This window comes from Lynx rufus, unplaced genomic scaffold (genome assembly GCF_022079265.1).
Source record: "Lynx rufus isolate CCGP_SWC_20201006 ecotype Redwood Valley unplaced genomic scaffold, mLynRuf1.p SCAF_17, whole genome shotgun sequence".
Classification (NCBI taxonomy): Eukaryota; Metazoa; Chordata; class Mammalia; order Carnivora; family Felidae; genus Lynx; species Lynx rufus.
This window is the reverse complement of record NW_025814831.1, coordinates 13,776,646-13,789,611: the sequence shown is the minus strand read 5'-3', so window position 1 is coordinate 13,789,611 and position 12,966 is coordinate 13,776,646. Positions and strand designations below refer to the sequence as shown.

The 12,966-nt window shown below is 51.7% G+C and overlaps 1 protein-coding gene across 1 annotated transcript in view; it reads right to left on the bottom strand.

Annotated features, from left to right (window-relative positions):
• The window catches only part of CCDC88C (coiled-coil domain containing 88C), a 130,497-nt gene that overhangs the window by 74,739 nt on the left and 42,792 nt on the right, over nucleotides 1-12,966 (bottom strand). The window contains exon 4 of the mRNA XM_047080215.1: nucleotides 3,260-3,329. Within this exon, the coding sequence (XP_046936171.1) occupies nucleotides 3,260-3,329 (70 nt within the window). The remainder of the gene's footprint in view (nucleotides 1-3,259; nucleotides 3,330-12,966) is intronic.

Below are 12,966 nucleotides of genomic sequence, written 5' to 3'. Positions count from 1 at the left end.
GAAAAGAAAAGAGAAGAAAAGAAAAGAAAAGAAAAAAGAAAAAAGAAAAGAAAAGAGAAGAAAGAGAAGTTCTTTCTCGCAGTTACTGAGCAGTTCTCGAATCCCACCCAAGGCAGAAAAAAGAGAACATCCTTTTGTCTGACGGGCGCAGGCACAGCAGGTCAGACACACAGAAAAAAATCTCATAACAGAAGTCATGACACCTCCCTTGTTGGGGTCAGAGCAAGGGGACAAAGGTTTGGCATCTCAGGATGGGTGTCACTGGGACTGGATGCTCTGTTGGGTTCTGTCCCGCCCGTGGCCCCTGGCTCCACTGAGACACATTTGCCAAAAAAATAGTGACAACAACCCCAAACTGTGATGTGTTATAAATAACGGTACAGTGTCAACGTGAGCCGAAAAGAGCACAGGCATCTTCCTACGACGTGCGAGGAGGAGTAAAAAGACAGCGCTCGGCTCACCTTCCAAACCCACTTCCAGGCCACCACCCAAAACAGAAAGCAACTTTGTGCTTTATTCAAAAACAAACCCCAAATGCTTCACTCATCTATTTTTTTTTTAATTGAAAACAGACAACACCATTCCATAAATAGGCCTCTGCATCTTCTTGCCAACCTTCTCTCTTCCCGGAGGCCCCCTGGCACTTCTGTCAAAACCTACCCAAGCGTGTGCCCAGCTCCCAGCTCCCGGCCAGGCCGCCAGCGCCGTGATGAGCCAGAACCGGTCTCTGTGCACGGCCCGCAAAGACCCCGCCTGGGGGCCCTCTGGGCTTGTCACGAGGCCCACGCTCGAGGTCTCTTTCCAACCTCTCCTTGAGCGCTGGAGACACAACCTTTTGAGTGACATGTACAGATTCTTTTCTGTGCTGGAGACAATCCACACACCTGTCAGTTGGAAAGCAGCTTCCCCACAACGTTCTATACCTGAACTATGGCAAAGGTCACACGACTCTATAGGATTATGACAGAGAGTCACCCCACAGTATACTCAGGACGGGTGAATTTTATGGGATGCAAACTATACCTCAATAAAGCCGTCTCAAGAAAAAGTCAGCGTCCACCTCACCTGGATGTTTCTGTTCAGCACTGGACCTGAAGTGGGGGCCTGTGTTGTCTCTACATGTGGACAACCTCTTGGCCCCTGTGGTTCAGAGGCTGGAACAGAGACTCTGCCGAGGGGGAGGCTGGGGCCAGAGTTCCAGGGTGAGGAGGAACCTGGTGAAGGGGCTTCCAGGGGACAGGCTTCCCACCAGCAGCAGGAAGAGAGGACACTGACAGGGAAAAGAAAGGGTACCCAGAGGAAGCGGGTGAGCTACACAGCACGCCAGGGTGATGGGGGGGCTGGCTGAGTGGGAGGAGTTTCATGTTAGATTGAGCCATCTGCCACTGCCAGTTTTGTAGGTCAAAACGGCTGAACACTGGCCCAACCTCACATGTCCGTGTGTGCTATGGATGGGGAGTTCAGACTCCGGGGTCTGCTTACGGGCTGAGTGACCGAGGGCTCATCACTTAAACTCTACGGGCCTGCATCTTCTCACCTATAAACGGGATGGCACAGCCACACCCCGGAAGCACACTTTGATTTCCACGTTTTAATACATACACAACACCCAGCACATGGCAGGCTCACCAAGGGCTCAAGGAGGGAGCGTCCTTCTTTCCTGCTCCCCCGCCCGCCTCTTCGCCTTACGTGGCCGCCTCCAGAGCAGGCAGAAGAGCAGAACGAAGCTTGCATGGCCAGCCTCCCACAGGCATTTCTCTTCCCTTGTAAGACCGGCCCCCGAATATGTCAGGACAGTTCTGCTTGGCGAAGGAGACCCCCACTTTCCTGACGTTACTACAGAAATACGAGAGCGCCGACTGTCCCTGGGGCCTGGGGCTGTGGCTGGCATCCTCTATGTGGGGGAACCAGAAAATCAAACCAAAAGACGAACGGCCCAAAGGCAGAGCCGGGGGCAAAGTGAACCAAAGGCCCCGGTTACCGACACACCCGGTGGGTAAGGGCGTTCGCTGCCAGGAGCCACCCGGTGGGCCTGGGTGGCCTCTGCAAAGCCATCATGCAAGGCTGTGAGTGCTCATGGCCAGCTGTGCTAAAGACTATGGGAGGTCATGTGGAGAAAAGGCACACACACCACCCAGCTGGGGCCCAGGAGGACACTCGCCAGGAGCAAAGTGATCTGATGCTCAGCTGGCCCCGACCTGGTGCCCCCAGATGCTGCTGCAGCCGAGGGCCACGGCGGTAAAACACAACTTCTCTACAAGAAGTATCCTGGGCTGGTCACTCGGTGTACTCTTCCTTCAGTCTGCAGGCAACTTTAGCTAATGTCATACAGGCAGGAGCAACTTTAGCTAATGTCATACAGGCAGGGGCAAAGACGGCCAGACTCCAGTGGGAGCAGGGTGAGAGGAGATGCTGCAGAGGAAAGCTTCGGTTCCTTCGGTAGAAGCCTCTACTGTGTGGGGTCCTTCCTGCATTCCTGGACCCTCACCTGTTTCTAGGAGGCCAGAGACCTACGCTAGCCAAGTGTCCGCTGGAACGGGTCCCAGCCAGCTAGTGCACTGTCCCTGGGGCCAGCGAGCTGATGTCCATGAGCCATGGGTGCAGGTCAAGGCACACAACTGTGGCAGGGAAGAAATCCATCAGCCTGTTTAACTCTCCTGGTGAGTTAGCTGGGCAGGTATGAATTAAGCTCTGATTTTCTGCAATGGAGGACATTTCATTCAGTCTTTCAAAGGCACACCGAGTGTCCAAGCCTGGGACTTAGAAACCTTGCCCTCTCGGGCTCCATAGACCCGTGGGAGGTATGAAAACAGATACAAAACAGGACATGCCGGAGAGATACACCACAGTGTGAATCAAAGTGTAGTACAATCCAGCGGAAGGGACATTCGTTCGCTCAAAAGGTTCTTAACTTTCTTGCCAATAGATACCACAATACCATGACCGCGTGGCTTCCACATTTACTAAGGAGAGACCCCCAGCAAGTCTGGCCTACGACTCAGGCGCCTAAGCCTGACAAAGCAGTGGCCTCGCCTGCCTCCACACTTGCATATGAGGGGTTGGGAGGGCTCATTCTTAAGGGGGGAAAAAAGCTCTTGGCTTAATGCCTCAGAGTAATAAACCACCCTTTAGAATCGCACCAAAATGATTACGTGTTGTCACTGTGGTGGCTCTGAGCCGGCAGCCAGAGCTCTGTCTCCAGCAGCTGCTCAGAGCCGATGGCACTGCCCGGGCACCGCAGGGGGCAGCTTCCACTCACCAGACAGTGGGTCTTTGCCAATCATCAAAACATTGGGCAAATTCATTACGATCAGCTGCTGGAGAACTTCCTACAGAAACAAAGGGGAAAAGATATCGTTAAGAACAGGAAACAAAAGTAAAGAATGATTAAGAAAATTACAGTTTATCAAGTCACTGGACGAAACGTGCAGCCGTTGAACGGTAACTATGAAGGATCCTATAGAATAGGAAGGAATATTTACAATACAAATAAACGTGAAAAGTCAAAGTTAATTATACTTCAGCCTTGCTCATGAACAAATAAAAGTCATGCTTGCATATGTACAGAGACCTCGGGAAAAAGATCTACTGCATGCTAGGATAGAGGATTAGGTGTAAGCTTCTTTTTAAGAGATGTCTTTATTTTTATTTTATGGTCTGCTCATGCAATTAAAAAAAAAGTACAGAGTAAAGATTACAGAGATGCTTCTGAGTCCCCACGACCTGATGATTCAGGATCCTAGCATTCAGCAGGCCTTTGGTATAAGCTGTAAATGAGGGGACTTCTCTCCTTTACGACACTGGCTTCCCTGGGAGAGGGGATAAATCACAGCTAATCTGCACCGTTAGAGGCAGCGCGCGGAAATGAGCCGCCTTCTGGCCCTCACACCAAGGGGCTTTGAAAGGAGGCCCAGGCACCAGCCATCAGTCATGGCCCCGTGTCTGGGGTCTTTAACAAGCTCCCCCTGGGAGTGTGCCGGCTCCGACCCACTGCTCATGTTGCCCAAAGCACTTCTCAGGGCAGGTCTGCCTCCCCCGCCCAGATGTACCTGGTTTTTCACAAATCAGAAGATAAAAGTCTAAATTTACAGAAGACCAGTAAGGGGATATGTTTCTTAGGTATTCTTGGTCTTACAAAAGTGGTCACTACAGAAACTTCACCAACAAAGCTCCTCTTAGGCCTTTTTAAAAATGTTTCCAGTGAGACAGCTTTTTTTCCAGAGTCACTCTATTGCACAACACGAGGGTCTCTGTATTCTGTATACTGCCAGCTAGCACTGATGGAGACAAGAGGGACAATCACACAATGCCCTAATCCCACAGGGTCCAGCTGAACACCCCAGAATGATGTCCAAATCATCAGATTAGAGCGAGAGCCTTGGCAGGCATGCCTGAAGAGGCCAACACCTTCAAAAAACATATAAAGTGATTTTACCTCCCCCTCACTGTTTCTATGGCTCCTGTCCACACCAGAACTTGGGGGGAGTGGATGTGGACCCAAACACACCGGGCCCCTCCCCACTCGATGATGGGGTCACAGGTCACCACATCAGAGATCCTCATGTTTTCTCGAACACGTCTTAGTTGTAAATACCTGTGCTGGACAGAAGTGTGAACCTTGTAGCAGCCTCAGCCCGCCTTCAGGGCTTGAAAGAAGTACACACACACACACACACACACACACACACACACACACACGGTCTCTTAATTGAATGCACTCACCCCAAAGGATTCCACAGTCCCACCCTGGGGCAAAACACACATCAACAGTAAAATCAGCAAAATCCACTTTCCAGCTTGCTCATCCAGCAAAAGGAAGGACTCCAGGCCAGATTAGCCCATTCTGGCACGGAGTCCCTGCTCTGCCCCAACGGTAAACTCAAGTGCGCAGCCCAACTTCTGGAGGATTTACTTGTTATCACTGTCCAACCAGCTATAGTCCCTTTTGGAGTCTTGGCTGGTTTCGCCCTGCCACCGTCCAGGAGTCTGGTGTGCTAGCACTATTATCGGGGTGCTTACGTTTATAAGAGATACAGAACATGAAAGCGTCTTGAAGGACTCTGAAATGACGCAAAGTGGTATTTCTTTGCTAATGATGAGCTCAGCAGAAGACTGCTGGGAGCATTGCTCGGAAATATTGCTAGAACACCCACATACTCCCCTTTCCAAAGCAGCATGTTTAACTTTGTCTAATCAGTACTAATTTTCCCACAAGAAATAGGTCATTTGTGCAATCAAGAAGTAATGCTTTATGAACAGAAGATATCTTTTATTTGTCTCTTTCAAAACACACTGTGGGTCTCCCAAGATCGAATCCTGGGGCCCAAAGCACTCCTGAGACATTAACCATCTCCCCACCCCCACCCCACCCCCGCCAAGGACTACCAATCACATTTTCAGCAAAAGCAGGCTTCAAGATAGAAGCAGCAAGGTCAGAGAAATACAGTGCGAGACACAAATTAACTTCAAATGTTCTAGTAACCGTCTTAAAAAAAGATTTTTTAAAAAGGTGTATTTATATGAAAATATCCTAATAATGCCTTAAGATAATATATATCCAAAATATTATTTCACCACATAATTAACATAAAATCATAAATGAGATACTTTACATTCTCTTCTCATACTATGGTCTCTGGTCTCAAAGCCCATCTCAATTTGGATGCTAAATTCTCACTGGAAACACCTGATCTGCAAAAGTAGCTTCACACACCCCAAGATGTTCCAAACACACTTAAAAAAGTTTTCCTAAATAACTGAATCAAGTATCAGTTTTTAAATTTAACTTTCACTTCCTCAGTCACACTAGCCACATCTGGAGGCCCCAACAGCCCCATGTGGCCAGCAGCTGTCACACTCCCCGACACCAGTGACAAGGGGACTCAGCAGACATCAGTCCCTGAGGAAAGCTGTGTCTCCTGGTCCCCTCGGGGTGGCAGGGCCTCCAAGGCGACAGGCCAGGCCCTCCATCTAGTGGGGACGTGAGGTGGTTGCTGACGAGGAGACCCTCCCGCCTGGTACTCAGAACAGAAAGCCACTGTGGAGGCCGCAGCTGACACTGGCCGGCTCAGCAGGCACCTGGTCACACCCTGGCTGGCTGCGTGGGGTGGGCAAGAGCCCGGACAGAGAACACTAGCCCAGTGGTGTGCTCTGAGCAGCCCTCAAATGTGCCAGCAAGCCCTCCTGGCACTAGCCAGGCCTTTGCAAAAAGCAGAAGCAAAGGCCAATGCCACATCCCGAGGCAATGATGAAGGACAAGGGCAGCCTCTGTCTGGTCACCCCATCCGTGTGGCCTGATGGGCAGGAGGGAAGAGTCAGGGTCAGGGTGCAGCCTTCCTGAGACCCCACCCTTTGGAGGGACCGGGGTGGGGTAAGTGTTAAATACCGAGATCCAGGGTGGATTCCGTACCTCTTCCTTCTCCTCCCCATTCCCCTTCTAAGTTTGTTCCCAGATCCTAATAGAAGATGCAAGGGGGACCCCAGATGCTCCTTTTCATAAATGAAGCTGCCCTAATTGTGTCCTGGAAGGATCCCATGGGTAACTGCTGTAAACAAATTCAAGGAAAAGTCACAAGAAGGGACGAAAGGAGGGTGGGTGTTGCGGGCAGCAGAGGCGGGGCAAGTGCTCTGTAATGTAAAAAGGGGACAGAACCTAGGGGACACCAACCAGCGAGGCTGCCAGTCCAGGAGCGAGAATCTTATCCTAATTCCGAAGCTCCTCCCAGGGCTGTGAGCCCTACAAGCTAGGGGAGAATGGGATGGGGCGGGGACACTCTCCTGGAAGCGTCTGTCACCCCAGTTGCTGGGGGTTAGGGGCTGCATCTGTGTTTGCACATGGTGTCTGTCAACAAGCCTAGAGACTCATCCACCCTCGGATTCCAGCTTCCGGATTCCAGCGGCAGCGGCCACCGGAGGTGACCCAGGGCCCGTGGCCTGGCTCTCAGAAGTCACCGGTGGGGAGAAGTTCTAAGAACAGAACCAGGAAGCTGAGTGCAAGGAAAAGGCTTCCTTCCCATCAGAATCCTCTCCTGACAAGTACAAATGTACTCAGTGGGGAGAAACCCGGGGACACGGGAGCCCCATTCTGGGCTCCAGTTAATGGGGTGCTGGTAGTGACAGGAAGGACAATGGGAGGATGAGGACGAACAGATTCCAGAGGTACCTGGATACACACACAATGCACAACTAAGCGAGCAGCCACTGTGGACCACACTGCAGCACCCGGGGCACAGCTTCACTGCCCGTGGCCAAACACTGGTCCTGCTGGTCTGTGAGTCCACCTCAGGGCCCAGGTGGCAATTCGGGCTGGCTCCACAGTGTCACGCTGCACCCTCGTCACTCCCTACTGTCACCGGCCATCCCCCCCCCCCAAGCTCCCTCCAACCTCACTCCTCCCAGGGAGGCTGCAAAGTCTCCTGAACGCCTGCACTTGGTGGGTGTCAGCAGGGCAAAGTCTTAGGATGAAAAGATCTGGAAGTTTCCGTCACTGCTCTACGGACAGGGTTGTCCTGCTAGAGGCAGGAGGACACAGCGAGGGGGAGTGGGAGGCCTGGGGCGGCACAGCAGGGGCTGGGAGGGACCCGGGATGGACCCAAGCACTCCTGGTTGCCTCAATCCACCTCCTCTGGCCCAGGGCCTGATGTGATGACCCCCCTCCTCATGCACCTCCCCACCCTCAGCTCCCAGGGGCTTGCAGATGCGGCTCAATTTCTGCGTCTGTCCAGTCACTCGATTAAACTGTTAGGTTCTGTGGGAGCTGGGCCCCCTAATTCCACGTTGGCCAGTCCCCATTCAGGACTTATGCACACTGCACCCACACAACCATGTTCACGCAGCTGAATGTCCCGGAAGCCCCCAGGTGAGCCTGGGCTTTCTCCCAGGACCCCACCCTTGGCTTAGGAACAGGGGACTCAGCTCAGGTCCCTGCAAACTTACCTCTGGGAATAAGTGCATGTACCCCAAACTCTTGGTAAACTGTCTACTGCACAACTGTCAACAGCAGAGTATTAAACGGAGACCCTAACATACCCCTCCCAACACCTCAACATACAAATGAAAGGAAGTATGGTGTGGGTGGGGGGAGTTGGTGTGACACGGGAGTAGCACTTCAACACTGAGGCTACCGATGGGTAGGTGGTCCTGGTTAGAACACAAGATGCCTCAGTGAATAGAAGGACACACAATTCTATGTGCAGTACTGGGGTTGAAAAAAGAAAAACCCTCAAAGGGAATGCACCAGAATGACACCACATTCTTCACTCGTGTTGTCAGAACAAAAGCAAGTTTTCCAGTATTTTCTAAAGGGCCTGTAATGTGCTCATATAAGTATTTTAACCCATATGGCTTCTCACACATACAGTCCGCAGCATCTATTCATCAGATAGTAAGCCATGAAAGGACAGGTTCACAAAAATGACCTCCTTTGAGACAACTCATCAGGTATCCAAGATGAATGAAATGGATTCCCATGTTTTAAAACACGCCCCCCTCCCCCCTCTCCCTCAGCTGGGAAGAGCAGACACCAGCCAGCAGGACCCAGGCGACCTGGCCAGGGATGGGGACAGGGCTGACTTATGGGCCTGGGGAAGGGGTGGGCTCCAGAGCATCAGCCCCTTGAAGGTTCAGGTTAGGGGTCCCAGAAAAGTCCCATCTACCACCCGAGGCAATGCAGAGGCCTCACTGAAAAGGCTTACAAAGCCTGCCAGGTCCCATCTGGACCTCTGTTCCCGCTCAAAGAGAAAGGTCATTTTCTCTCCTGGTGGAAGAAATGCGAGGTCCTGGAGAAGTTCTGGGGTAGAAACACAAGTGTGTACTGGGACTACGGGATTAAGAACAAGGATTTCATTGGGGCGCCTGGGTGGCTCAGTCGGTTGAGCGTCCAACTTCAGCTCAGGTCATGATCTCGCGGTCTGTGAGTTCGAGCCCCACATCGGGCTCTGTGCTGACAGCTCAGCGTCTGAAGCCTGCTTTATATTCTGTGTCTCCCTCTCTCTCTGCCCCTCCCCCGCTCATGCTCGCTCGCTCTCTCTGTCAAAAATAAATAAACATTAACAAAATTTTTTTTAAAAAAGAACAAGGATTTCATGAAGCTGCTGAAATAATTTTTTCTCCCCCCCAAAATCAAACTGAATTTTATGGCTTGATATGGTGCCAGGAAGACCAAATAAATGCTACTACAAGCCAAGTTTTCAGGCCCATGAGTGACACCACCCCTCCCCTCCCTCCCCGAGGGGTTTAAATGGGAGGTGAAGCTGAGTAAAAGAGGGGAAATCCCAGCAAAATTAAGACAATCACCGAGCAGAGGCATCCAGATCATTACCAAGGCGGTCTGGCCGGTCCAGACAGCAAAAGATGCCTTCCACACGGCTAAAGAAACAGTGCTGTTGTGGACCTGTCCACGTTCTCAGAGCCAATACTGAAAATCAGACACGCGTGTTATCAGCTTTGAGCATACACCCAGCACCCCTTTAGAACTGGGGTTCAGATATTCCAAAGATACATACTGAGCACCGTGCTGTGAGTGGGGAACTCTCAGCCTGAATGGAAAGGCAGAGAGGCAGAAAATCACAGCGCAAAAGGACAGGTGTCAGTCAGAGCAGCACAGCGCAACCAAGTCTGGGAAGGCTTCCCAGAGGAGGCGGCTTCTGAGCTGGGCTACGGAGAATGCTTAGGAGTTCCACAGGCGGGGGAGAAAGCCCAAAAATATATTAACTGCTAAATGTGGCCAACAAGCCAAGCCTTTGGTTACCCTGTACTATACATACTCTGCAGTTCCTCCTGGGGCACAATCTTCCTCACATACCCCTAGCCCCGATTACTACCAGTCAGAATCCTAATCATTCTCCGAAACTCACAGAAAACATCACCTCCTCTATGCAGCTACCACCGATGCCCTTAATCACATATGATTTTCTTTCCCCTGAATTCTTAAGGCTTCATTTGCCCTCTTCTGTGGCCTTTTCACATTTTGCCTTCTTCATCAACTCCCCATTCAAAGGCAGCGAAAAGCTGCTAACAGTGACAGCTGACAGAAAATCAGACTGATCAGAAAATATTCCTCAACATTTATATTAAGATGAAAAAAAGTTATCCTCTGGGAAGAGGTGTCCTCTCTCTCTCACACTAACCGGGGAACCAAGTCCTAAAACCCATCTGCTTTGCTCCACCACCATGATGGAAGTAACTCAACTGTCTCTGCCTGGAATCTTGGCAAAATCGGCTGCCACATGCCTTAAGATTCAACAGCCTGCAGATGTAGGCAAAAGTTAAAACATCTCCTCGTCAATTTGTAATGCTGGTTTGGGCACACCATGCTTTCTGATTGTTAATTCCCAAATACAATCATTTTATGAACAAAGAGAAGCAGAACGAGGGTATTTAAAAATTCCAACACTACAGAAATGACTCAGACAGGAAAGGTATCACCTGAATTCTGATGTTCTCAGGGTCTATTCCAGTGCCCTATAAGAGGTGACATGTCTAAACCCCACAGCAAGAACACGTCCAGGAAGTGCGGAGCACTTAGCTGGGGTTCACACGGGTGGGCATCCGACAATGAGACACTCACAGAGCACCGCAGAGAGACCTACAGAGCCAGGGACTAGCTCCAGGGGTCCTCTGCACACACACCACACAGTGTGTGCTCATGTCATCAATTAGCAGTCCTCCATACCATACCTTGAAACCTCCCACCTGCATCTGGCCAAGAGGGGTTCCTTAATGCCCTTGAGGACTCCTCAGTCAAAACAGAAGGTGCCAGAAACCCTGCCTGACCTTGCCAAACATACACCCAACCACAGAAAGTGCCCCATCTCTTTCCTTCTCCCAATATTCACAAGAGGTACTCAGGACAAGAATTATTAGAATTTCCCATCTGAGGGAACCACAGCACAGGGCAGGTAACGGGGCTTCACATGGGGTCCAGAGCAAGGGCCAAGACTGGCAGTCTGCGTGGCGAGCTCTCCCCCATACCACGCCAGCTTCCCCGTGGCTCACACTAGAGCACTCTCTACAGGTGAGGCTTGCCTCATACCTTCCATGGTGATGCCTGGTACTGACAGCCTGCCGGCCTCACCCCGACAGATCACGCCTCCCATGATATCACCCAATCTGAGAGCAACAGGGACTAGACTCCAAGGCCAGGTGCCACAGCCCACTTTCTGGGATATCACAGCCAAGAGCACGAGTTTCTAATGTAGCTGCTGGGAGGAGACGTAAGTCTGATGATTTATCCTCGGCCGCCTGTTCAAAGCCTGAGCCCATGGGGCCACGTGCTTGTAATTCCATCTGGACAAGGGGCTCTGGCTCCGGCCGCCTTCCCTCTCACTGGGGCAGTGAGCCCTGGCAAAATGAGTGGGTAATGAAGTGCTTTTATGTTAAGAGGCTGTCACGTAAAGCTGCTGATAGATTCAATCCATCTGTTCCAACTCCTTTCAATTAATCCTGGGGTCCCCAGGGCCTGAAACCAGTCCGGATCCACACAAGCCCAAGACTGCTGGCTCCCCTAACTAGGCCACGCTGCATCTCAGGACCCAGCGATGTAAAGCCACCAACCTGGGCCATCCGTGGTTATCACATCGTGAAAGAACCGCCTGCCCCGAACGCTTTGTAGCTGCTTGCCCTCGTGGCTGTTCACAAAAGCAAACAACACCATTCTTTGTTCGCAGAAAGGAAAACAAGTATTTCCTTCCACAGAGGAGGAGGAGGAGACCTGTGGGAAGGAGCCCCTGGAAACTCAATCACCACTGCATGAGGGCAAAAGCTATGTGCTGTGTGACCTCAGGAAAGCCACAGTCCCTCTCTGAGCCACACCCTCATCTGTAACAGGACTAGGACCACCTCTAAAGGGATGTCTGGCTCCTTCAGAAGTTGGGGGGAGGGGAACTGGGAAAGGAGACAGCATGCTGGCACAGAGGAGCACATCACAGTTTTATCAGGTCACTAACTCAGGACTGCCAACTCTGAAAACAGGCAAGTGCCCATGTGTCCCGGAAGAACCCAGGGGAAACCCAACAAGGGACGGGACTGCAGGATGCTCAAATGTCCCCACAGACGCTTGTCACCTTCCCTTTAGGGCTGGTATGACGCCTGGGGTTGCTTTGCAGCAGGAGCTGTCTTATCTGATGCTGGTAAGTGCCTGTTCTGAGCCCGTGGACCAAAAAAAGGTGGTGGGGTAGCCCCGGAAGCAGGGGCAGGGCACTGCGTTCAGCTCCTCTGAGAAGAATTTCTGCCCATAAATGGTGTTTCGGGAGCCACTTTACATGGTAAACACAAGCCTGTCACCAGCAGCCAAGGTTGGGCTCTAGGGGACAACTTCTGCAGCAAAGCCATCAGCAGCCACAGGTGCTGGGGGAGGGGCACAGGGCTCCAGATGGACCAACGGACGGACACGCAGACTTGCTGACAGATCCCGGCCAGCATCAAGGGGCTGGTGAGAACTAGCTTTTAAAACTGCAAGAGGCTTCCAGATTACCTACAGAGCAGAGAAACTGAGACCCAGAGAGGAAAATCACAGGGCGGGGGGGTGGGCAGCATCACACCTAGGTCTAGAAAGCCAGGTCTCCTCTGCCTCCACCCCAGAGCTCTTTCTACCACGGCAAGGAGAGCAGTTCATTCATCAGTGTCTACTGGGTGCCTCCTACACCCAGGACCATGCTCCAGGAAGGGCTCGGGGGAGGGAGGGGTGGTCCTGTCCTCACACTCAATGCCCAGAGTGGTTCAGGGCCGCCCTGTCCTCTCCTCAGCAACATCAACAGCATCAGTGCTTGGGGCTGACACAAGACCCCTACTTCATGGCAATGAGGGATCTTACAGCTGTGGACCAGCAGTTGGAGAATCCCTGTGTTCCAGCTTCTTGGAAGAGTCTACATTTCTGTTGATCAGCAGGCAAGGGAGGGTGTGGGGCTCACAGGCAGACCACCTATTGGCCAGGGTGTGGTGTGAGGGTGTGTGGGTATGTGTGTAAGG